The sequence below is a fragment of the Heptranchias perlo genome, chromosome 8 (genome assembly GCF_035084215.1).
Source record: "Heptranchias perlo isolate sHepPer1 chromosome 8, sHepPer1.hap1, whole genome shotgun sequence".
In the NCBI taxonomy this organism is placed as follows: Eukaryota; Metazoa; Chordata; class Chondrichthyes; order Hexanchiformes; family Hexanchidae; genus Heptranchias; species Heptranchias perlo.
Window position 1 is genome coordinate 60,198,126 of NC_090332.1, and position 27,569 is coordinate 60,225,694.

The following is a 27,569-nucleotide window of genomic DNA, read 5'->3' on the forward strand; positions in this document are numbered from 1 at the left end:
TATTCGGGGAGGGGAGTAGGATTATATCTCCAGTATTGGGGGCGGTGGGGGGGGGGGGGGGGGGAAGAGAGAAAATGGGTTTATACCCCCAGTAATGTGGGGAGTGGGATTATACCTCCGATGATGAGGGGAGTTACACGTCCCGTAATGAGGGGATGAGAGCGGCATTATACCACCAGTAATGATGGGAGGGGAGTGAGATTTTACCTCCAGCAATGAGGGGAGTGGGAAATACATCCAGAAATGGTGGGAGTGGAGTGGCATTATACTAGTAATGGGGGATTCGAGTGGGGTTACACCTCCAATAATCGGGGGGAGGGTACTGGAATTATGCTTCCACCAATGAGGGGAGGGGAGTGGGATTTTGACACCATTAATGGGCGGAGTGGGATATACCTCCAGTAATGAGAGGAGGGGAGTCGGATTATACTTCCAGTAATGAGGGGATGAAAGCGAGGTTATACCTCCAGTAATGACGGGAGGGGAGTGGGATTACACCTCCAGTAATGGAGGAAGGAGCCTGGGTTTATACCTCCAGTAATAATGGGACAGGTGTGGGATTATACCTCCAGCAATGAGCGGAGGGGAGTGGGATTATACCTCCAGTAATTGGGGGATGTGTGTGGGATTATACCTTCCTTAATGAGGGGAGTGGAATTATACCCCTAGTAATAAGGGGATGGGAGTGGGATTATGCCTTCAGTCATGGGGGGACGAGAGTGGGATTATACCTCCAGTCATGGGGGGACAGGAGTGGAATTATACCTCCAGTAATGAGGGCACCGAAGTGGAGATTGTATATCCAGCAATACTGCTCATTGCAACTTGTGCCTGAACTCTCTTGGGTAAACAAGGAGTGTTTCTTCAAGAAGAGTGTATGTATTTATCCAGCAAACGGAACCTGCTATGCATTTACAGCACTTTGTGTTTAAATAGAAACTCTGCACATAGTTTTCTCAGTAGATATGATTTGGAGTCTGAAACATGGCGATGGATACCTGTGCATGTCAAACACCTGGTTGAGCAAAAGAGTGGAAGCATGTGTGTTGCTGCCCTAGCCATTTAGAAGAATTCTAGATATCCTGTTTTAAATTATACGGGATACAAACCATGCGTTTGTCTTTCAACACAGTTAAAGGCTTTTGTAGATTTACATGTATGCACAGTATTACTCCAGAAATGCATTTTTAATCATTAATGGGATGTGGGCATTGCTGGCAAGGCCAGCATTTATTGCCCATCCCTAATTGCCCCTGAGAAGATGGTGGTGAGCCGCCTTCTTGAACTGCTGCAGTCCATGTGGTGAAGGTACTCCCACAGTGCTATTAGGTAGGGAGATCCAGGATTTTGACCAAGTGACGACGAAGGAGCGGCGATATATTTCCAAGTCGGGATAGATGTGTGACTTGGAGGGGAACTTGCAGGTGGTGGTGTTCCCATGCACCTGCTGCCCTTGTCCTTCTGGGAGGTAGAGGTCACGGGTTTGGGAGGTGCTGGCCTGTGCCCTTTGGAAGACTTCCTGCTCCATGTGCTCCTGCTCCATGTGCACCTGCTCCTTTGTTTACAGCATGCCCAGCTGTGAGATGGTGCCTGAGTTGAGATTCAGGTCTCTTCTGTCGTCTTTTGTTGACCTGTGAGAGAATGTAGGAAAATTCTATTAAGTGTGGCTATAGCAAAACCCACAGAGCAAATGAAAGTGCTCTCTCACAACTATATGGCATGTACAACAACAACTACTTGCATATTTTTTATTCGTTCATGGGATGTGGGCGTCGCTGGCAAGGCTGGCATTTATTGCCCATCCCTAATTGCCCTTGAGAAGGTGGTGGTGAGCCGCCGCCTTGAACCGCTGCAGTCCGTGTGGTGAAGGTTCTCCCACAGTGCTGTTAGGAAGGGAGTTCCAGGATTTTGACCCAGAGACGATGAAGGAACGGCGATATATTTCCAAGTCGGGATGGTGTGTGGCTTGGAGGGGAACGTGCAGGTGGTGGTGTTCCCATGTGCCTGCTGCTCTTGTCCTTCCAGATGGTAGAGGTCGCGGGTTTGGGAGGTGCTGTCGAAGAAGCCTTGGTGAGTTGCTGCAGTGCATCCTGTGGATGGTATACACTGCAGCCACAGTGTGCCGGTGGTGGATGGGGTGCCAATCAAGCGAGCTGCTTTGTCCTGGTGTCGAGCTTCTTGAGTGTTGTTAGAGCTGCGCTCATCCAGGCAAGTGGAGAGTATTCCATCACACTCCTGACTTGTGCCTTGTAGATAGTGGAAAGGCTTTGGGGAGTCAGGAGGTGACTCACTCGCCACAGAATACCCAGCCTCTGATCTGCTCTTGTAGCCACAGTATTTATGTGGCTGGTCCAGTTTCATTTCTGGTCAATGGTGACCCCCAGGATGTTAATGGTGGGGGATTCGGCGATGGTAATGCCGTTGAATGTCATGGGGAGGTGGTCATTGCCTGGCACTTGTCTGGCGCAAATGTTACTTGCCACTTATGAGCCCAAGCCTGGATGTTGTCCAGGTCTTGCTGCATGCGGGCTCGGACTGCTTCATTATCTGAGGGGTTGCGAATGGAACTGAACACTGTGCAATCATCAGCGAACGTCCCCATTTCTGACCTTATGATGGAGGGAAAGTCATTGATGAAGCAGCTGAAGATGGTTGGGCCTAGGACACTGCCCTGAGGAACTCCTGCAGCAATACCCTGGGGCTGAGATGATTGGCCTCCAACAACCACTACCATCTTCCTTTGTGCTAGGTATGACTCCAGCCACTGGAGAGTTTTCCCCCCTGATTCCCATTGACTTCAATTTTACTCGGGCTCCTTGGTGCCACACTCGGTCAAATGCTGCCTTGATGTCAAGGGCAGTCACTCTCACCTCACCTCTGGAATTCAGCTCTCTTGTCCATGTTTGGACCAAGGCTGTAATGAGGTCTGGAGCCGAGTGGTCCTGGCGGAACCCAAACTGAGCATCGATGAGCAGGTTATTGGTGAGTAAGTGCCGCCTCTAACGTAAAACGTTCCAAGGAACGTCACAGGAGTGTCAAACCGCGTAAGGAGATATTAGGATAGGTGACCAAAAGCTTTGTCAAAGAAGTAGGTTTCAAGGAGCATCTTAAAGGAGGAGAGGTTGAGAGGGGGAATTCCAAAGTTTAGGACCTCGGCAGCTAGTTTAATAGAAGTATTGGTTGTCTGGTTGTTTTTTCTTTCCTGTGAGGAAATGCCTAGAATTTTCCAGGATGCTCAACAATTTGGAAAACATGAGTGCAAATGCATGTTCCATTATTCCATGGTGCTGTATGATGAAGCATTCCTGAGATGGGTCTTAAGGAAGTTAGTGGCTGGGATTGGGCTTCTTAGTTTATAAGGTTAGTGTCAGTGCTGTTGTCTGCTGTAATGATTTTTGTTGAGTCAGTTGTACAATGTTGGTAAGTAATTGTTTAGTTTATTGCTGCTGCAGAATGCTTTTGGGCCAGTTTTGATTGAATTGCACATGATTGCACCTAGCACCTGCTGTTGGTGTAAAGCCAACAATTTATTTTTAAACTCCCTACTTGGTTTAAAATAACTCTGATTTGCTTCTCCTATGTATGTAGACAAACTCTTTATTCCTTGCATGAGAGTGTACTATTCTGGGCCGCATATTGGGCAAAATGACCATCGTAGAATTTGTATGTTCACTTGATCACAATCTATAAGTGTGTATGAGGAAGAAGACCATTTTGCCCACCCTAGCTTATCCATCCAGAAAGAACCAACAGCCCCCCTTCACAGCATCCAGCTGTTTCTTAAATGATTCCAGGCTTTTGCTTCCACTAACTTACCTGGAAATCCATTTCCTGTGTAGAACTAATTTCTGGCATAAGTCCTAACTTTGGCTTTCACTTGTATGAACTTTGGAATTTGGGCTTCTTTCTCTATACTCTCTATTTGTGCTGACCACAAAAAGTAGCTTCTGTAAGCAGGCCTGCACCTCTAAACCAAAACTTACCCTTGTGCATGTACAGGCTGGGTTAACAATCCACCCATGTACTGCTGGAGTATACACTGGAAATAGTGCGGGCTGTCCACTGTACACACCTGATCTCTCCGAAAAATGGACAAAGGCCACAGTATGTTTTAGAATAAACTACAAATTTGTAATTTATTGTAAGACATAAATTTATAACGAAACAAGATAAATCAGCAGAATAAGAACTATATAGTACAATTAACTTTCATTACTACTTTAAATTGTTCTGAAACAAACATAAAGCATTTGAAATTCCTGCTTTTTTGGAGTACTTTAACTGATGTTTAGACAGACGTAAATGTGGGTGCTAGGTATTATATGGAATTCCATTTCAGTGTTGCACCAGTTGAAGCATATGAACTAAAGATGAGCAGTTTTCCCAGGTGTTAATTTTGAAACAACTGCCTTTCTACCAAGATACCCACTATTGGGATAGCTTTTGCAGCTAATGACTGTTTCTTACAGTGGGTAAACATTGTCTGGAATTAATCAAGTCATATTTACTGACGGATATGTCTGGTCCAGAAAGTACATATTTGGCTTACCTACAAACTCTGAAGGATAAAGGAAAATATAACAAATAGCACCTATGGCTTCCACTTTAAAAATCCCATCAATCTAACTTTGCTACAGCTCCTCATGAAACGATATAATGTAGAGATTTTATAATTTGAAACAGGCCATAATTGATGTCACGCTTGTGTCCCCTTGTCTATCCTACTGCCATGGTTTAATGTGAAGTAATGTTCTCTACCAGTTACTATCTCATACCTCTATGTGCTCCCCTCTCAGGCATTTCCTTTCAAGGCTAAAAAGCCCAAGTTTCTCCATTTTCTCCATTTTCTCATGATGCAGTCCTCAGAAATTAAGGATCAATCTTGTGACTCTTTGCACCACCTCTGGTGTTTCTCCTACTTAACACGAAACTCAAGGCGTAGTCTGACCAGAGCTTGTATAGTTTAAGTATCCAATTTATACTCCACTGTTTTGGTATTTGGCTCATTTTGCTTTGCTGCTCCACAGTGATTTGATATGTTGTGTATTGTGTGTAATGCCCCAGATCGCGAAATTCACCTGTAATTATTTTTGCACCATTCATTTCTTTCTTTGTGCAGCATTTTAAACTTGTTTGTATTTTGAAACCTTTTTAAAGCTTCAAATTTCATGTCAGTCCATACGCAGTGACAGAAGTAAGTCAGTTTGTGTGTGGTTTACGCCGTTTCTCTGGGGTTTCTACTTAGCTTCTGCCGAAGTTAGGGTGGATGATTGGGACAACCCCTGCAGAAATTCCATGCGATGATGTTACAGTGTCATGGTCAAATATATAAACTGTGGATTGCCATGTTTGGCTTCATCAATTTGACCCTTGCTGGCTTGGATAGATCATATTAGGGGACTGCGGGCATGGGTTTGTCAATGGAAGAGACTTCAAGGTGACCTAACAAAATAATCGGGGAGGGGAAAAAAACCATATAGGCAGCAATTACTGTGTAATTCAAGTTTGTGCACAAAAATCCTGAATTTATCTTGCTTATTTACGTAAAACTTCTTAGTAACACTATATACTATTGCAGAGATTTTTAGTAACGAAGGAAACAACAACTACTTGCATTTATATAGCGCCTTTAACATAGTAAAACATCCCAAGGTGCTTCACAGAGCTTTATCAAACAAAATTTGACACATAGCCACATAAGGACATATTGGGACAGGTGACTAAAAGCTTGGTCAATAAGAGGTAGGTTTTAAGGAGCCCAAAAAGCTGTTGAGACTAGGTCAATTGAAAGTTTCAAAACAGATTGATAGATTTTTGTTAAGCAAGGGTATTAAGGGTTCCGGAACCAAGGAAGGTAGATGAAGTTAAGCTACAGATCAGCCATGATCTAATTGAATGGCAGAACAGGCTCAAGGTATGTCTTAAAGGAGGAAAGAGAGGTGGAGAGGTTTAGGGAGGGAATTTCAGAACTTAGGGCCTAGGCAGCTGAAGGCATGGCCGCCAATGGTGGAGTGAAGAAAATCGGGGATGTGCAAAAGGCCAGAATCAGAGGAGCGTAGAGAAATTAACTTAATGTTTTCTTAAGTTTTACCTTCCTTGGCTTTCACTAGGTAAAGAACTACTCTTTTTCCCCATACCCCTTGAGATATGCAAAGATTTGTTTATGTAACTGTGGTATGTGAGAGGAACATTATTTATCTAACTATATATACACTGGTGCAAATTTGCTGGGCTAAATGGCTGGTTTATAATTCTATGAATCTAGCAGCTGTTGAGCATATTTTCTACGAATTAATCAGAAAAAATGTAATTACTGGTTCTGAGTTTATAAATTTGTTTCCAAATCTTTTCAATGAAGATGTGGATGTGCACCCCTCCCACACCCTAGCTTTTCACTTTGCAACAGTGCTCTGACTCACTCAACAGCATCGGGAGATCTGCTAGTGTAAATATAACATTTTAAGACTGTTGAACTTCAGATGTCACACATGCCAATATTTGTACTTTCTAAAAATCTACTAGTTCTTTTGAATTTTAATTGACCCAATGATGGTGGGTGATGTGGAGGGATTTGGCATTAAAAGCATGACCTCAAGTGGATAGGCTAATAGAATATTGGGTTTTTGACAAGAAGTATAAAATATAAATGTTACGATGTAATGATGCATCTATATAAAACTTTAGCAAGACCACAGTTGAAGTGCTGGGCGCAGTTTTGGGCTCCACACTATGTATGTTGAGGCAATAGCGAAGGTACAGCATAGATTTACTAGGATGCTGGCTGGTATGCAGAAATACAAATATGAAGAAAGACTTGGTAAAATTGGGGCTGTTTTTGTTAGAACAGAGGAGATTATGGGGTGATTTGATAGAGGTGTTTAAAATTATGAAGGAATGGGACAGAGTAGGTAGAAATAGACTACTTTCAGTGATTGAGGGGTCTAAAATGGGATATACTAAGAGCTTTAGAACAGAGAGCAAGGGAAACTTTTTTTTTACACAATTACTGATTGAAGCAGAGACTAGGACAATATTTAAGAATAGGTTAGATGGTTGAAGATAAGTGGAATAAAGGGATATGGAAACAAAGCAGGCATCTGGGAATCAGACTCCTCATATGGACGATAAGCACCAACGTGGACTGGCTGGGCTCAATGGCCTTTTCTCTGTGCCAGAATTTCTGTGTAATTCCATGTAAGTGAAGTTTTCAAGATTATGGAGAGAATTGACAAACTTGATCTAGTCAAATAGTTCACCCAAAGGATAATAGAGTTGTGGAATAAGTTACCATAAGGCCATTGAAATTAAACAGCATTAATGGGTTTAAGAGACTTAAACCCATTGAGCTTGGTACAGCCTCATGGTCATTTCCTATTCCTAAAAATTCTTACCTAGTGTTTTTTCTCTAACACAGATATGACTTGTTTTGAAGAAGTAGAGAAGATGTCCGGACAGCATCCTAAACCTGTAGGACTAGTTCTTCAATATGGAACAGCAGGATTCCGTGCAAAGGCCGAACAGCTGGATCATGTGATGTATCGCATGGGCTTGCTGGCAGTGCTGAGGTCCAAGAAAACCCAATCTACTATTGGTGTAATGGTCACAGCCTCCCACAATCCAGAGGTAAGGTTCAACAGTGAGTGTGGGTTCAAAAGGAAGCTAGTTTTCCAATGTGTTGATTCTAATTTTACCCTTTTTCAGGTACACATCCACGGGAGGGTATGACGGGGTTATGTACAGACTAAAATGAAGGACAGGAAAAGACCAGGTTGTCTATTAAGCTTGTCCTATACTCTCATGGTGTAACTACTGCACGCTGTGACCCCATTCGCAGCCCCCATTAATGAGACAAAATGTCTGAAAGCAAAGTAAGCAGGCTTCTTCATAGCTCTGATTAGGCCATATGAAGCACCTTGCAACATTTTACTATGTTAAAGGCACTATGGAATACAAGTTGTTGTTCCTTATCTATCTGCTTCAAAGTCATACATTCTTCATAGAAATTGATTTTGTCCAACAGTAAAGTGACAATGCAATCTGCATTTTTTTTTGAAAGTAGACAATAAATGAAGATTCAGGGAGTTGGGAGTAGAATAACCTGCATACCTTGAAATGTTGCTGTTTTGGAGCTACCCTGATGGCTCAGTGGATAAGTGCACCATATGATGTGAAACAGGCATCCAAAACAATTATATTTCCTTGTTTGATCCTTGATCTGTGCGGAGTTAACTGATTTCATCATAGTTTATAGTAGGAGCACCTGCAATTGGTCTACCACCAGGCTAGGGAAAGGTAGACAAGCTCAGCCAGGGTTTCTTGTTCTTGATTGCTGCCTAATTGTGCGTTTGGAATTTGGGTGAGGACAATGTTGGGTGAGTTGTATGGGCTCCATAATCGAATCACCTGCCTAAACTTGCTGTTTAGGCTCATGCATGAACAATTCATTTAATTAACTATGGAGGGCTGCTGCTGCTTGTGAAAGAGTACCTCAGCATTAGTCAGACCTGTTGGAAGAGGATGGGAGAAGATTGAAGGTTGCAGAAGATAGTTGCTGTTTTAATGGAAACAAACATTAAATCCTTTATATTACTTTTCTCTTTGTCCAACCACATTTTCCAAGCCTTTTTGCTTTTGGGTCTGCAGTTTTTGTTTGCTTTCTTGTTGACACCTTAATCTGTTATCCAGTCTTTGCCAGTGTGGCCCTGAATTGGCAATAACGTGTTGAGAATGCAGTGGGTAGGCTGACCCGCTTTAACGTTTTTACAATTCTCTTTCCCCCCCCTTCTGCCTCTGTTCCACCCAGGCACCTCCACTCTGCCATCTTGTAGAATATCGCATCATTACATTACCGCTCTGTCCCCAATGTTTTGTTGAATATTCATAGAATCATAGAAAGGAGGCCATTCCGCCCATCAAGTTTGTGCCGGCACTATGCAAGAGCAATCCAGCTAGTGCCACTCCCCCGCCCTATTCGCATAGCCCTGCAAATTTTTTCCTTTCAAGTGGTTACCCGATTCCCTTTTGAAAGCCACGATTGAATCTGCCTCCACCATCCCCTCGGACAGTGCATTCCAGAGCCTAACCACTCGCTGCGTAATAAAGTTTTTCCTCATGTCACCTTTGGTTCTTTTGCCAATCACCTTAAATCTATGTCCTGTGGTTCTTGACCCTTCCGCCAATGGGAACAGTTTCTTTCTATCTATTGTGTCTAGACCCGTCATGATTTTAAATACCTCTGTCAAGTCTGCTCTCAGCCTTCTCTGCTGTAAGGAGAACAACCCTAGCTTTTCCAGTCCATCCACATAACTGAAGTCCCTCATCCCTGGAATCATTCTAGTAAATCTTTTCTCACCCTCTTTAAGGCCTTCACATTTTTCCTAAAGTGCCGTGCCCAGAACTGGACACAATACTCCAGTTGTGGCTGAACCAGTGTTTTATAAAGGTTCATCATGACTTCCTTGCTTTTGTACTCTATGCCTCTATTTATAAAGCCCAGGATCCCGTATGCCTTTTTAACTGCTTTCTCAACCTGTCCTGCCACTTTCAACGATTTGTACACATATACCCCCAGATCTCTCTGTTCCTGTACCCCTTTTAGAATTGTGCCCTCTAGTTTATATTGCCTCTCCTCGTTCTTCCAACCAAAATATATCACTTTGCATTTTCTGCGTTAAATGTCATCTGCCACGTGTCCGACCATTTCACCAGCCTATCTATATCCTCTTGAAGTCTATCACTATCCTCCTCAATGTTCACTACACTTCCAAGTTTTGTGTCATCTGCAAATTTGGAAATTGAGCACTGTACACCCAAGTCTAGGGCACCCTAGGGCAGTGTCCTAGGCCCAACCATCTTCAGCTGCTTCATCAATGACCTTCACACCATCATAAGGTCAGAAATAGGGATGTTCGCTGATCGTTGCAGTGTTCAGTTCTATTCGCAACCCCTCAGATAATGAAGCAGTCCATGCCTGCTTGCAGCAAGACATGGACAACATCCAGGCTTGGGCTCATAAGTGGCAAGTAACATTCGCGCCAGACAAGTCCCCAAAGCCTTTCCACCATCTACAAGGCACAAGTCAGGAGTGTGATGGAATACTCTCCACTTGCCTGGTTGAGTGCAGCTCCAACAACACTCAAGAAGCTCGATACCATCCAAGACAAAGCAGCCCGCTTGATTGGCACCCCATCCACCACCCTAAATATTCACTCCCTTCACCGCCGGCGCACTGTGGTTGCAGTGTGTACCATCCACAGGATGCACTGCAGCAACTCACCAAGGCTTCTTCGACAGCACCTCCCAAACCCGCGACCTCTACCACCTGGAAGTCTTTACGGTAGAGGACACTAAGAATATCCCAACACTGGACAAACAGGGGGCTCTAGTGGGGGAGGAGCTTAATACGATTAAAATCACTAAGGAATTGGTACTCAGTAAATTAATGGGACTCAAGGCGGATAAATCCCCTGGACCTGATGGCTTACATCCTAGGGTCTTGAGGGAAGTGGCAGTAGGGATTGTGGATGCTTTGGTAATAATTTTCCAAAATTCTCTGGACTCGGCAAAGGTCCCGGCAGATTGGAAAACTGCTAATGTAACACCCTTATTTAAAAAGGGTAGTAGGCAGAAGGCTGGAAATTATAGACCAGTTAGCCTAACATCTGTGGTGGGTAAAATTTTGGAGTCTATTATTAAGGAGACAGTAGCAGAACATTTGGATAAACATAATTTAATAGGACAAAGTCAGCATGGCTTTACGAAGGGGAAGTCCTGTCTGACAAATTTGCTTGAGTTCTTTGAGGACATAACGTACAGGATGGATAAAGGGGAACCAGTGGACGTAGTGTATTTGGACTTCCAGAAGGCATTTGACAAGGTGCCACATAAAAGATTATTGCTCAAGATAAAGAATCACTGGATTGGGGGTAATATTCTGGCATGGGTGGAGGATTGGTTATCTAACAGGAAGCAGAGAGTTGGGATAAATGGTTCATTCTCGGACTGGCAACCAGTAGTCCAACAATTTTATTTTAAAATTCACAAGCTTTCGGAGGCTTCCTCCTTCCTCAGGTGAATGTCAAGAAATCCTCGAATCTCTCGCATTTATAAATCACAGAACAATACCTGGTGATTACAGATAGTCTTTTCAACTGCCATTGAAAAGACTATCTGTTGAAAAGACTATCTGTAATCACCAGGTATTGTTCTGTGATTTATAAATGCGAGAGGTTCGAGGATTTCTTGACATTCACCTGAGGAAGGAGGAAGCCTCCGAAAGCTTGTGAATTTTAAAATAAAATTGTTGGACTATAACTTGGTGTTGTAAAATTGTTTACAGTTGTCAACCCCAGTCCATCACCGGCATCTCCACATCATGGCAACCGGTAGCCAGTGGTGTTCCGCAGGGGTCGGTGCTGGGTCCCCAACTCTTTGCAATCTATATTAACGATTTGGAGGAGGGGACCGAGTGTAACATATCAAAGTTTGCAGATGATACAAAGATGGGAGGGAAAGTAGAGAGTGAGGAGGACATAAAAAACCTACAAGGGGATATAGACAGGCTGGGTGAGTGGGTGGAGATTTGGCAGATGCAGTACAATATTGGAAAATTTGAGGTTATGCACTTTGGCAGGAAAAATCAGAGAGCAAGTTATTATCTTAATGGCAAGAAACTGGAAAGTACTGCAGTACAAAGCGATCTGGGGGTCCTAGTGCAAGAAAATCAAAAAGTTAGTATGCAGGTGCAGCAGGTGATCAAGAAGGCCAACGGAATGTTGGCTTTTATTGCTCGGGGGATAGAATATAAAAACAGGGAGGTATTGTTGCAGTTATATAAGGTATTGGTGAGACCGCACCTGGAATACTGCATACAGTTTTGGTGCCCATACTTAAGAAAAGACATACTTGCTCTCGAGGCAGTACAAAGAAGGTTCACTCGGTTAATCCCGGGGATGAGGGGGCAGACAAATGAGGAGAGGTTGAGTAGATTGGGACTCTACTCATTGGAGTTCAGAAGAATGAGAGGCGATCTTATTGAAACGTATAAGATTGTGAAGGGGCTTGATCGGGTGGATGTGGTAAGGATGTTCCCAAGGATGGGTGAAACTAGAACTAGGGGGCATAATCTTAGAATAAGGGGCTGCTCTTTCAAAACTGAGATGAGGAGAAACTTCTTCACTCAGAGGGTAGTCGGTCTGTGGAATTTGCTGCCCCAGGAAGCTACATCATTAAATAAATTTAAAACAGAAATAGACAGTTTCCTAGAAGTAAAGGGAATTAGGGGTTACGGGGAGTGGGCAGGAAATTGGACGTGAATTTAGATTTGAGGTTAGGATCAGATCAGCTATGATATTGAATGGTGGAGCAGACTCGAGGGGCCGATTGGCCTACTCCTGCTCCTATTTCTTATGTTCTTATGGAAGGACAAGGGCAGCAGGCACATGGGAACAACACCACCTGCACCTTCCCCTCCAAGTCACACACCATCCCGACTTGGAAATATATCGCCGTTCCTTCATCGTCTCTGGGTCAAAATCCTGGAACTCCCTTCCTAACAGCACTGTGGGAGAACCTTCACCACACGGACTGCAGCGGTTCAAGAAGGTGGCTCACCACTACCTTCTCAAGGGCAATTAGGGATGGGCAATAAATGCTGGCTTCCCAGCGACGCCCACATCCCATGAACGAATTTTTAAAAAAGTCCAAGCCATTAATATATATCAAGAAAAGCAGTGGTCCAAGTACGAACTCCTGGGGAACATCACTGTACACTTCCCTCCAATCCAAAGAACAACCGTTAACCACTACTCTCTGCTCCCTGTTACTTAGCCAATTTTATATCCATGTTGCTACTGCCCCCTTTATTCTATGGGCTTCAAACTTGATGACAAGCCTATTATGTGGCACTTTATCAAATGCCTTTTGAAAGTCCACATCAACCGCATTGCCCTCATCGACTCTCTCTGTTACCTCATCAAAAAACTCTTATCAGGTTAAATACGATTTGCCTTTAGGGAAAGCCAGCACGAATTTGTCAATCAATCCTCACTTGTCCAAATGACTGCTAATTCTATCCCGGATTATCGTTTCGAAAAGTTTCCCCACCACCGAGGTTAAACTGACTGGCCTGTAGTTACATAGGAACAGGAGTAGGCCATTCAGCCCCTCGTGCCTGCTCCGCCATTTGATAAGATCATGGCTGATCTGTGATCTAACTCCATATACCTCCCTTTGGCCTATATCCCTTAATACCCTTGGTTGCCAAAAAGCTATCTCAGATTTAAATTTAGCGGTTGAGCTAGTATCAATTGCCGTTTGCGGAAGAGAGTTCCAAACTTCTACAACCCTTTGTGTGTAGAAATGTTTTCTAATCTCGCTCCTGAAAGGTCTGGCTCTAATTTTTTAGACTGTGCCCCCTACTCCTAAAATCCCCAACCAGCGGAAATAGTTTCTCTCTATCCACCCTATCCGTTCCCCTTAATATCTTATAAACTTCGATCAGATCACCCCGTAACCTTTGAAACTCTAGAGAATACAATCCCAATTTGTGTAATCTCTCCTCGTAACTTAACCCTTGAAGTTGCTGGGTTTATCCTTACACCCTTTATTGAACAAGGGTGTAACATTTGCAATTCTCCGGTCCTCTGGCACCACCCCCGTATCTAAGGATGTTTGGAAGATTATGGGCGCAATTTCCACCCTTCCCTCAGCAACCTAGGATGCATTACATCTGGACCGGGTGACTTATCTACTTTAAGTACAGCTAGCCTTTTAGTATCTCTTTATCAATTATTAGCCCATCCAGTATCTCAACTACATCTTTCTTTACTGAATCTCTGGCAGCACCTTCTTCCATGGTAAAGACAGATGCAAAGTACCTCGGCCATGCCCCCTGCCTCCATGAGTAGATCTCCTTTATGGTTCCTAATCGGCCCCACCTCCTTACTACCCGTTTACTGTTTACATGCCTATAGAAGACTTTTGGATTCCTTTTTATGTTTGCCACCAGTCTATTCTTATACTCTCTCTTTGCCCCTCTTATTTCCTTTTTCACTTACCTTCTGAACTTTCTATATTCAGCTTGGTTTTCACTTGTATTATCAGCCTGACATCTGTCCTATGCCCCTTTTTTCTGCTTCAACTTGCTCTTCAACTCTTTTGTCATCCAGGGAGCTCTGGCTTTAATTGCGCTATCTTTCTCCATTGTGGGAATGTACCTAGAAACTAAAATTGACTTTAATCTTTGTAGCCAATTAATCAGATAGTCATTAATTCACTAATATAAGACACAATCTTATAAGAAAAAGAGGTGAGCTTGTTTGGTTCTAATGCTTTTTCTTGTGTTATATGTTACAAATTTTGAGCTAGATATTCTCTTGGGTTCAGTGTCACTGGTCTCTTCCATCAGTGGGTCCGACAACCCTCGTGATCAGGAGTTTACCTTTACTACCTAATATCTAGTCATGTGAGAGTGTAACCTCGGGGTGGGGGAAGCCTGTAACAATGAAAGTCCTTGTTTTGTGAAATGCTTCTCGTACCCTCACACGTGATGTCATGAGCCCTTCTCCAATTTTCCAAAAGGCGGACTGATTTAACACTTCAGCGAGAAGGGGCCGAATTTAATCAAGAAAACTTGTTTATTTAACAGTTAAGTGAATGAGCAGAGTAAATCTCATCATAATAAATCTCACTATGCTCCAACTTATGAAAAGTGATAAAACATACCACATCGTTCCCATTAAATATTACTTCTCAGTTCAGCCGTTACTCTGATTCTGATTGGCTCTATCCTAAGGCACTTTTCCTGTCTTATCTCCACAAACAGATTTTCTAAAAACTGGGTTGCAAGGAGCCCAGTTGAATAAACTGTTCTAATATAATATCTGCATGCTCAACTGGAAGGCCTAAACAACTTCCATTGTCTAAAGCAGAAGTGGTATGCAAAAGGCATCATTTCCCAAAGTGATTTGTCTGGTTTTAGTGCACCTCTCCAGCTTTTCTGTTCAGCCAATCTAATTCCTTGACAGCTAAATTTAACTTGGTGGCAGGATTTGAATATAAATCATACCAGGATCTTTTCATGGTACAATAGTCAAAAATTCCAAAATGTGATATATGTCCTGTTTTTTTCTCTAACTTTCCTTATGAATCTGAGTTAATACTATTTAATAACTGTCTTGAATGTTAAAATTGAAATTTCTCAAATTCAGCATATTGTTTGTATCTCCTTTTCCTTCCCTCTCCCATCATATACTGTATCCATGACTCTTAAGTGGATCATATGGTCAAGGAAGAATTGAATACTTTTTATTTGTGGTTTAGGTAGGCTTCAACCTGAATTTGTATTATTGTCCTGTCATGCACTGTTTTTATATGTATAAATTGTATTTCACCGCAGGGTTGCCAGTAGAATTCCAGTAAAGCACAAAAGGTGAAAGCCTCTATCCAGCATTTGAGTACTAACTTAGTTTTTCTTTTACTTTTTTCTCTCCTCTACTGAAAGTGTTAATTTGGTAAGGGCACTTGTAAGTCACAAACATGATTGTTGCCAGGCTATTAAACTGCAGGGGGACCGCAGTTTCTATGTATGTCAATGCATGTGCGCTTCTAGCGAGAATCGCTGAATAGCAAATCAGGTGGAAACCCTGGTCAGTTTTCCTTTCCCTTGCCCATCCCACTGACAGCCCTGCTGAGATCAGCTAACTCATCACAGATTGGGATTCAAAGCTGGGACTTATTTATTTCTTTTATTTACCTTTTTTGTGTCTCCCTACAGGTTAGAGAGAATCAGTTTCCGACTAATGGGCTCAAGTTTACCCATGTCTGTGAGAGTGAAACTATTACTACTGTAATGGTTGCAAAGTAGTTTTACTGTATGGGTAATCTCTACTTTGATGAGTAAGAAAGTGATTTGAACCAGTAGCAGGTGTATGTCACCCATGTTGCAACATATTGGATTATGTGCAATGTTGATTGCAACAAGTTGAGTCCCAGCTCACGTCGTCAACCAAGTGACGTTGGTTCAGTGTCAGGAAACTAGAAAGATAGTCTACAAAGGTGTAAAGCAGTTTTAGTCTACATCACTACGGAGCACCTGGGGTCTTAGCATATACAGCGCCATCTTAAGTTGTTGCTTTCCATTACAGGAAGACAATGGAGTGAAATTGGTTGATCCTCTCGGAGAGATGCTCGCACCTGCATGGGAAGAGTATGCCACACTGTTAGCAAATGCAGAAGAACAGGATCTGAAATCTGTCCTAACCAATATTGTTGAGAAAGATTCTGTGAACCTGCAGGAAGTGGCTCGGGTATTTCTTGGCAGAGACACACGGTATGTGTTATGGTTGTGTGATATAGATATAGCTGGAATTGTAGAGCATCCAATTTATTTCTCTCTTTGTGGGGATGGGAGGAAGACCTGTTCAGAAGTTCGGTAAACTGGCATTCCATTGTCATCCATTTTGTATATTCTGTGTGTATAACATATGTGGCAATGATTTTCTTTTTATTAAACAGGATTATTACAAGATATGAAGCAAGATGGGAACTTCAGTACTGGCTATTTGTTATGTGAGCTTCCCATTACTTCTGTAGTAGTTGCTGCTCATCTTGAAAATTCCCCAAATTAGAATTTAAATATTTAATTCATAAGTGAACTTACAGAACAGCCATTATGACCAGACTTAATTCATTGCACAATTATACCAAATAAAGAACATGCCGCACTAGCCCATTATTAGTGGGCTGCCTTACCTGGTTTAAACAAGTTGGCTTCTAACTATCCTTCAGCGTTTCTAACCTTTTTGCTTCGGCAAGAGCCCTCGCACTTTCCCATTAACAAACCCAATCGCCTACCTGTTTCTTAGAGCCTTTCTACGTGTCTCTGTGTCTGTCTCTGTGTCCTCACACAGGGTCTTCCCAACACAATAGGTGGAAGGTGCCTTTCGGTTACCTAGATAGGTTAACAAATTTCTTACTGTTTAGTCTTTGGGGAAAGTAACTTGCATTTTAGCATATTAACCACTTTCAGCCTAAGTGCCTTAAAAAAAATCCAACATTCAAAGTAACTTGTTTTCAAATCCTCTCTGTGGAAAAATGGTCAAAAAGACCTGGGCAAGACTGAGTGTTCTTTCTCTTGGAAGTTACTCGTGTCAACTCTTCACAGTCTCGGAGGATATGGCTGAAACTAAGTGGTTCATGGAAATTACTACTGTGAACCTGCTTATTTCCATTTTGTGGTTGAGTGCGTTGGTGCTCCAATATGTTTTGCCACTGTCACTTATTCGCCCTTACCTAATTAAAAAAAAATCTTTTGATCTCAGTCTTGACCTAGCATCCACAGCTTTTTGAGGGTGCGAGTTCAAGATATCTACTACCTTTTGTGTGGAAAAAGTGCTTCCTGATGTCACTCTTGAACGGTCAGCTCTAATTTTAAGATTATGCCCTCTTGTTCTGGACTCCCCTGACAGAGGAAATAGTTTCTCTGCATCTTGTCCCTTAATCATTTTAAATAACTTGATTAGATAGTCACCTTCCAAATTCAAGGGAATACAAGTAAAATTTATGCAACCTGTCATAATTTAGCCTTTTAAGACCTGGTACCATTCTGGTGAATCTGTGCTGTACCCCTTCCCAGGCAACTATACCTTTCCTGAGGTTCGATGCTCAAAACTGAACACAGCAGATGGGGTCTGACCAAAGCTCTGTACAACTGAAGCATCACTTCCTCACTTTTAAATTCCACCCTATTGAGATAAAGGCTAACATTCCATTAACTTTTATGATTACTTTTTGTACCTGTGCACTAGTGATTTGTGTAAATGGACACTTAAATCCCTTTGCTCCTCCACAGCTCCTAGTCTCTCACCATTAAGAAAATATTCCGATTCCGATTTCTCTTTCTCAGATCCAAAGTGTACGACCTCACGCTTCCCCACGTTGAACTCCATCTGCCATAGTTTTGTGCACTCACTTAGTCTGCCTATGTCCCTTTGTAATTTCCTGCTCCCATCTACACAATTTATTGTGCCTCCTAACTTAGTCATCTGAAAACTTGGATATACAACACTCTATTCCTTCATCCAAATCATTAATATATATGCAAAAAGCTGAGATCCTAGTACAGATCCCTGGGTAACACCACTTGTCAAATCCCGCCAATCAGAGATCAAAAGCTTTATCTCTACTGTCTCGTACCTCCCAACAAATGTAGTGCCTATACTTAAAAAGGGGAACAAACTGAACCCAGGCAACAGCAGGCCCATTAATTTTGCATCATTACTGGATGAAATAATTGAAACCGTACTAAAGAGTACGTTCGAGTACTTGTATAATAATAGGTTACACAGAATCACACGGAATGGATAGCACGGAAACAGGCCATTCGTCCCAGTTGACTCATGCCAGTGTTCATGCTCCATACAAGCCTCCTCCCGCCCCTCATCATCTAATCCTATCAGCATAACCTTCTATTCCTTTCTCCTTCCTGTGATTGTCTAACTTTCCCATAAATGCATCTATGCTGTTCACCTCAACTACGTCATATGGTAGCAAGCTCCACATTCTAACCACTTTCTGAGTAAAGAAGTTCCTCCTGCGTTCCCTATTGGATTTATTGGTGACTGTCTTATATTTATGGCCCCTAATTTTGGACTCCTCCACAAGTGGAAACAATTTGTCTACGTCTACGTCTACTCCATCAAACCTTTTCGTAATCTTAGACATTAAACAGCCATAGATAAGGTGAATCCAGAATATCACTGAGGTCAGTAGAACAAGATGATGTAAGTTTAAATTAGTGAAAATTTAAAGCATATCTTGAAAAAATGTCTTCACTCAAACAGTGATTGGAATAACCAGGCAAGCTAATGGAATCAAAGACATCAAGGGGATCCTAGGCTGAGTTGAAACGCACAGGAACGAACTTGATGTGCTGAATAACCTTTTCTCATCAATGATTCAATTTGTTAAAATATTCATATTCACAAATAAGAATTGTCATTGGGGGATGGCTCATGGAATAGGATAGTCCAGCACATTTAAAGATGTTAAACTTTATTCAATCCAGTCCCATCTGTTGGCTTCCTGATGTGTCTTTCTATACCAATAGTGCTACTGATACCAATTTAGTGTAACTGTAGTAGTCATGACTTTTATCCCCATGTTGTGGATAAATGGGTGTGGGGGTATAGAAGGTCACATGTCCCCATTCTGTCCTGATAGGGCAGCGGTTTCCCCAGGTGGGTAAATCTAGTTGGCATTGATCAAGAATGGGGACATTAACTTTTTCTCTGAAACTCTGCTTGTATGGATGTTGGATGAAGACAGGATTGGGATTTGTTTTGATGCTGTCTTTTGGCTAGCTTGCCAGTGCTTATTGTGTAGGCTAACATGAGGGATAGCCATTTAGGTGAAATATCAGAGGTCTCCTGATGCCTGTGTAACTGTATCATACTTTCAGGAGAAAGGGGATGTAGAGAATCATGACAAGATGATATAGCAATGTTATAGTAATGATATAGTAATGTTATAGCTCACCATTCACTGAAACATGCTAATGAAACCAATCAGCGTTCCCACCACCCCCCCCCCCTCAAAAAAAAATCTGCAAACTTTTTAAGACATTTCAATCTTTAGATATGAAGGTTGGATTTTTCTCTAGTAACCGCCTACAGGTCTTTTAGTGTATTCGATATGTATTAAGAGCCTTGGTTTCCTGCTGATTTTAAACCCTTGCTTTCTCTTAGCTTTTTAAAATGGCATGTGCAGACCCCTTTCAATGTCATATCTCCTCAATACCATGTGAGATCAGAGGGTAGAATATAGAACTATTTATACCATGTGTATTGAAGTGATCTTGCAGATGAGATCATTGTCATCCTTTCAATGTAAACCAAGTATTGACTTCAATTCTTTAAAGGAAAGGTCTTGCATTCCTATAGCACCTTTCATGACCTCTGGACATCCCAAAGTGCTTCACAGCCAATTAAGTACTTTTGATGTGTAGTCACTGTTATAATTGTAGTAATAATATATAAAAAATATATTTTATTTCTGATAACATTTAGTGAATTTTCAAAAAAGAATTTGGTAAACTGAAGACTTTAATCATTGTTCTTGTGCTGTGTGACATCACCTGAACTCCTAAATGTTGATCCATTAATTGCAACATACTCCTCAATATCTACATCTAAGTTACAATATGTGTGAGGTTTGCTGGTCCCCTATAATTTGCAATGTGATTAAAAACACCCCAGCTCAAATTGCATGATTATTTACAGGATTCTGTGTATCTGCCATGACACCTGCTATCAGCTGGTCTGTAACACGTTTCAGCCTGTTGATTTTGTTTTATTTAAAGCTTAAAGCACAATTTCCTGAAATTTAACCTGGTCACATTGAATTGAGTTGAGGGTACAAATGAAAAAAGTATTCTTTATATAAAAAATGACATATGATTGTCTAGGTGCAGCGGTGCAATGTGCTGCTGACAGGTGAAAAAAATCCACGTATTTTGAGATAAGGGTGCAGTTTGCCTGGTTAAATGTCTAAACTGAATGCTATGTTAGCATATGTAGATGTGCCTGTGACTTTGCTAGTGGCTGTCTCATTGTATGCTGATCCAATTATGGAGCAGTGTTGAACTGAAGCAAAATAACTTCCATGTATTGTATAAAGTAACATATGGTCAGAGTGTGAATTATGTACGTGCATCGATTGTGCTTTTTTTTAGCTTTGAGTTTGTATGATTGCAGAATCTCACCCTGGGTTGGACATGTATTGAATTCACCTGACTACGTATTATTCTGTGAACAATTGAATCACATTTTATGACTCATTATGCAACTTAATCATGAAGTGAGCTGCAAGCTTTAAATGATCAGCATGCACATAGCAAATCTTCCTGCTGGGTATTATGAATACCATATACCTGTATAACAAACTACATTTCTATTTGTGTGTGTGTGTGTGTGGATGTTCTGGTCCTGTAATTTTGTGCTCTGTATGTCTTTCATCTTCAGGCCCAGCAGCCTAAAGCTTGCCCAGGCTGTTATTGATGGTGTGAGTGCCTTAGGAGGAACTTACCAAGGTATGTGCCAAAGTTAGGACAACAGCTGTATCTTCTGAAAATGATCTTGTAATCTATATTTTGTTGTGGCAGAACATGAAAAATAATTGTATACTTTCGTATGTTCATTGGGATGTTGAATCTGTGTTTAGGGTTTTGACCCTGGACTGTGGCTTAATTAAAGGTGCAAATACTTGTGGATGGCTCACATAATGCTGATGCACTAAAGGGGGTGATTTGATATCCTGTCATGTGTCAGAATTTGATGAGAGTATCCCAACCAGGTCTGACTGCTGTTATTTGTAATTGGCTGAACATTTTACACAATCAAACCACTCTTTTCAAATGCTTTATCTGAATATTGCTAATGTGTTTTAAGGTTCTTCCTAACCAGCAACTTGGATCACGTTATACTGTCTAATTTCACACGACAGGGACCCGCATGCGGAGGTCCTGAATCTGCTACGATCTACAAAGGTGAAATCTAGGGGATCATGTTACTGAGCTATTAATATTAAGTTATATGATCTCTCTTTGTTGTAGACTATGGCCTTGTAAGCACCCCTCAGCTGCATTATATGGTCTGCTGTTGGAATACCAAGGAGCAGTATGGGACTGCAACAGTTGAAGGATATTACCAGAAACTTTCTCTGGCTTTTATTGCCCTGACTAAGCAGGTAATTTTTAAAAGCTATGGGAAGGATTGACCATGTAGAGAAATATTGTGGACGTTTAAAACAAAAAAAACACACTCTGCTGGAGATTTCAAATAAAAACTAAACTCACCTAACTGGTGCCCAAATCGCTCAGCTGTGTGATGTACTAGACAGGCAGGATTATCCTTTATGGCGCTGGCATGACTGTTGCCTAAAGATTTAGTCGCTACAAATTGGGCATTGCTGAATATGTAGTGTTCCCTAATGACTGAATTTATGTCTCTGGTTGTCTGATCATTACCAATGTGTTCTGATTTGTGGCAACGTGCTTAACTTCAAAGAACATGACATATATTGGCCAGATGTAATCCGCATGTTATCAAATGGTGCTGTAATATTTAGAACAAAGGCTTTGGTTACACTGTGCTACCAATCTAAGCCTGATCCAGAGTTACAAAATCCTTGTCCTAATACCTGGCTGCTAATCACACCCTACTGCCAAGAAAGAACACTCCATGCATGCACAGAATTCCCTTTCCTACCAATACATTTTTAAAGTTTTCAGAGTGTGAATGGAAGCATTCACTTTCTCAATATTAAGAGACTCTGCAGCAAGGTTATAAACTGCCCAGGATTTTCAACAGAATCCTGTGGATGTGTCCTCCATGCGGTGTCATACCTAAAGGGTGTGAGACTGTCTCTCACAGAGACACTAACCGCTGTGTTGCAAAATCAGATATGACTCTAGACTTAGATAAAGTGACTACTTTTGTGGTGTCGTGAAACAGAAACTACTTTGCAGTGATGCAGAAGTGACCGTGTGCCTACTCCCAGAGACCTCTGGAAGAAATATATAGAAATTTGGAATGTCCATGAGTCTTTACATCGTTTCTGGCTGTCTGGCTCGACTATATAATTATCTCCTGGATAGCATCTGAACTGGTCTTGAGAATTTCTGGCGCCATGTATAAATCTGGTACCTGTGTGTCCAGAATTATACAACACTGAATCAATTACAAAATTGATTACAAGTTTAACATAACTTCTCTACTTTTCAATTCTATCCCTCTAGAAATGAAGCCCAATGCGTGGTTAGCTTTTTTTATGGCCTTAGTAAACTGTGTCGCTACATTTAGTGGTTTGTGTATCTGTACCCCTAAATCCCTTTACTCCTGTACCCCATTTAGACTCTTATTATCCAATCAGCATCCTTCCTACCAAAATGTAATACGTATCTATATTGAAATTCATTTGCCATTTCCACAGCCATTCTGCAAGTTTATTAATGTCTTCTTGAATTTTATAGCCGTTGTCTTCGCTATTTACTATACCACCCCAATTTGGTGTCATCCGCAAATTTAAAATTCTACTTCCTATTCCCGAGTCCAAATCATTTGTAAATTGTGAACAATCACCGATCGTTGTGGAACAACACTTCCCACCTTTTGCCAGTCTGAGTAGTAACCTTTAACCCCTACTCTCTTTTCTGTTCTGTCACCAGCTTGCTATCCATTCTGCTACTTGTCCCCTGACTCCACATGCTCTGACATTAGTCATGAGTCTACTATGTGGTAACTTATCGAACGCCTTTTGAAAATCCAAATATATTACATTACCCTGTCTACTCTTTCTGTTACTACTTCAAAGAATTCAATAAGGTTGGTCAAGCGTGACCTTCCTTTTTAAAATCCGTGTAGACTACTCTTTATTATATTTTTGGTTTCTAGATGTTTTTCTATTACATCTTTGAGTAAAGATTCCATTATCTTTCCTACCACTGACATTAAGCTAACTAGTTTATAGTTCCCTGGACTTTTTCTATCTTGCTTTTTAAATATAGGAATAGCATTAGCTGTCTGCCAGTCCTCTGGCACTATTCCCTTTTCCTAATGAATTTTTATAAAAATGTAATAGTGCCTCTGTTATCTCTTACCTAACTTCTTTAATATGCGTGGATTCAATTGATCCGGACCAAGGTTTTTATCCTCTCAATTCATAAACTAAATCAAACATATCTCCCTCCCCCTTTCTATCTTAAATGTCTTTACATCTTTTTTGATCTCTTCTTAATGTCATGTCCACCTTGATGGTCTCCCTGGTAAATAATGAGGCAAAGTAACTATTCAATATCTCTGCTGTTTCGTTGTCATTACCTGAGTGTCTATCTTGTACGTCCCTATCTTGATTTTTCTGTTGTTATTCATGTGTTCCTTGATAATTTAATTTTGTAGTAACTCTTTGCTTTCCTAATTGTTTTTTTGACTACTTTCCTAACCTCTTCATATTACCTTTGGTCATCCTCTCCATTATCGTCTATGTGCTTAATGTATGCCCTTTTCTTTCATTTCAATTTTACCCCTATCTCTTTAATCATCCATAGTGTTTCATTATTGTCTAGTTTATTCATGTTTTTAAGCAGAATATATTTATCCTGAACTCTCTTAATCACTGTTTTAAATATTTTCCACTGCTGTTCTATCTCTGTCAAAGAAAATGTCCAATTTACCTTCCCTAGTTCTGTTATCATCCCCAATCTATTACTTTGGTCTTTGTCTTACTTATGTCTTGCTCAATCATTATTTTAAACCTTATTATGTTATGATTGCTATTGCCTAGATGTTCCCCTATTTTTCTCATTACTAGATCCAGCAGCAATTCTTCACTTGTTGGGCTTCTTAAAACACTGTAAAAACTCCATTCCCTTTTCCCCTTTCCCGCCTCTTGCCAGTTTATTTGTGGGTAGTTGAAATCTCCCATGATTATTATTCTATGTCTTTTACTCATTTCATAGATTTGCTTACATATTTCTTCTTCCACTTTCCTACCATTATTAGGTGGCCTACAGATGTAATCGATCCCGTCTTATCCTTTGTCTCAATGCATATGGATCCTGTTTCTATCTTAATGTTAAATTATGTCCCTTTTATCTACTGCCATTATGTTATCTCTAATTAGTACAGCTACCCCACCCCCCATTCTTCCCTTTCCTTTCTAAATACATTATATCCTGCAATATTTAACTGCCAGTCCTGTTCTCTCTTAAGCCATGCTTCAGTTATCCCTACTACTACTACTACTGACTCCTCGCTACGAATTATTGGCTCCAGTTCCACCGTTTTGTTTTGGATGCTATGCACTTTGCTGTACTGGCAATTTAATTTGTTTTTATTGATAGTTCCACTCACTTTATTTTTAACAGTTATTCTATAACTGTATCTGTTCCCTGACTGTTACTCTTATTCCTTGCTTTGGTCTGACCTTTACTTTCATCTCCTATTTCCTTTATCTTCAGGCTTATGTTATTTTCGCCAGATCCCTCCCCCGCCGTACAAGTTTGAAGTTCTAGCCACAGCCCTATTTATCCTTTTCTGCTAGGACACAGGTCCCATTCCGGTTCAGGTGGGGCCCAACCCAGCGGTACAGCTCATTCCTGTCCCTGTACTTATCAGTGTCCCATGAAATTGAACCCCTCCTTCCCACACCAGTCTTTCAGTCATGCATTCACCTTCCTGATCTGTCCATCCCTATGCCAGTTAGCATGTGGCTCGGGTAGTAATCCTGAGATTATCACCAGTGAGGTTCTATTTTTTTAATTTAGTTCCTAACTTCTGATATTACCTTAACAGGACCTCCTCCCTTTTTTTTCCCTATGTTATTTGTCCCAACGTGGACCACAACAACTGGATCTTCCCCCTCCCTTTCCAAGTACCTCTCCAGTTGCTCTGAGATACCCTTTACTCTTGCACCAGGTAGGCAACACACCCTCCTGGACTCTCGGTCGGGACTGCAGGGGGCGCTATCTATCCCCCTAATTATCAAATCTCGTATGTCTGCAACCTTTCTATTCTGCTCCTCCTGCCCTGCCCCCCCCCCCAGGGCAGGTCTTCCTCCTGCTCCATGGTTAGCATTCTCATCATCCTCCCTACTACCTTTCTCCTTATCCTCACAAATAGCAAGTACATTGTACCTGTTGGAAAGGACCAGTGTCTGCGGGACCTCCTTCTCTACCTCCCCTTGCTTCCCCCTACTCTCAAAAAGTCACGTGTAGGGTAGTAATCTTTCTGGCTAGAACACTTAAGCAGATTATACTGCCTGAATGTCAACTGGTAGTTCCATTTTTCTGCATGCATTTATGCTTCAGTAACCTAACAGACTGAACTCAATAGACAAGTTTTGGAATAGTTTTAATTGGAGTCAAAATTAAGCTGTTAATAACAACTTTAGCGTAAAAAATGTTCCAAGACACTTCACAGATGAGTGTAAGGAAAATGGATGCTGTGCCAGGAGGGAGAGATTAGGAGGTGTGATTGAAAACTTGGTCAAAGAGATGGGTTTGAGAAGCTTTCTAAAGGTTAAGAGGGAAAGCTCTCTTAATGCTCTGGCCCTTAAAAAGGGGGTGAAATCTTGCATTTTCAAAATCATAAATCCCAACCTGAAGTCTTAGTCCTTTAATGGTATCTTTGTAATAGAAAGGCGTTTGATATGTTTTGAGTGTTCACGTTAGTTTGTAGAAGTGGTTTAATGCATCATTTGCAAACTGACAATGTACTTTGAGTATTAAAACAGATCACACAAAGTGTTAAATTGTGCCCTCTGACACCCACTTTGATCCTCTATTTACTATTGGTTGAAGCCCCTCAGTAGCAGGAGCTCACTTGAAAGACAGTATTATAAACTTCAAAATACAAAATTAATGTTGTAAAATTATTTTGTGAATGAGAAATCTCTTTCCTGCTTCCCTGTGGTTTACGGGAATTGTTGAAAAACACTTGGGGCTCGATTTTAAAACAAAAGTCCGGGGGCGGGGCGGCAATGAAAATCATCTTTTTGAGGAGTGGGCAGAAATCCTGGCTTCAAGACTCAGAGCAATTAAAGCCGGTGGGACGATATTTAAAGCACCTAGTTGAAGTAGTTAAAAAATGAATAAATGTAGTTTACAATGAAGGCAAGCGATTTCAGTGCTGTCTCAATGTGTTTCCCGTGCTGTGTGAAACACGGCATTGGGAAGTCGGGTTTCAGCCATTTGGCCATTTAAATCCCTGTTTGACAGATGGGGATAAAGGTGAATTATTGCAGCAGGGCATTCAGTTCCCTCTTTTGGCTGGGAGTTCTTTGTATTTAGGCTGAAAATTCTTGGTTTCCAGTCAGAATTGTTTCTTTACACATTTATCAACTTTTCGGACCCCCTCAAACTGATACCATCAGGATGGGGGGTGCAATGGCTGCATTCACCAGTACATTCGAGGATGAGGAACATCACCATCCTCGCTAGGCATGGCATGCACTTCTGCCACTTGCAGCTCCACAACAAAGTGCTGTGCCACAGGCACCTGCACAACAGCAGAGAGAGGAACAGCAGAGGGAGCGACGTCGCAGGAGGCACAACCCTCGTCAGAGGGTCTACAGACTGAGGCTCAGCTTCTTGGACCTCTCTGAGGAGCAGTGCATACGGAGGCTGAGAGTGAATCGCCAGGAAGTCGCAGACATCTGCAGCCTCCTTCATGCCGAGCTGCTCCCGGCTGGGTGTGGCAGCATCTCGTTACCCGTCGCTGTTAAAGTGACCACTGCCCTCAACTTCTTCGCCTCTGGATCGTTCCAGGGTGCCACTGGTGACATCGCCAGGGTGTCTCAGTTGTCTGCACATAAGTGCATAAGGCAGATCACCGACAGTTTGTTTTGCAGGGCCTCGCAATCCATCATCATCCCCATGGACGACCTCAGCCAGATAGAGAGGGCAGTGGGTTTCCACTCTGTGGCTGGCTTCCCAGGTGTACAGGGTGCAATCAGTTGCACACATATCAATCCGAGCACCTCTACACGAGCCAGGACTGTTCATCAACAGTAAG

General features: G+C 41.7%; 1 protein-coding gene across 1 annotated transcript in view; it reads left to right on the forward strand.

Annotated features, from left to right (window-relative positions):
- The window catches only part of pgm3 (phosphoglucomutase 3), a 60,334-nt gene that overhangs the window by 4,822 nt on the left and 27,943 nt on the right, over nucleotides 1-27,569 (forward strand). Inside the window, exons 2-5 of the mRNA XM_067989162.1 lie at nucleotides 7,415-7,623; nucleotides 16,146-16,330; nucleotides 21,021-21,088; nucleotides 21,611-21,744. Coding sequence (XP_067845263.1) covers nucleotides 7,417-7,623; nucleotides 16,146-16,330; nucleotides 21,021-21,088; nucleotides 21,611-21,744 — 594 coding nt within the window. The 5' untranslated portion in view covers nucleotides 7,415-7,416. The remainder of the gene's footprint in view (nucleotides 1-7,414; nucleotides 7,624-16,145; nucleotides 16,331-21,020; nucleotides 21,089-21,610; nucleotides 21,745-27,569) is intronic.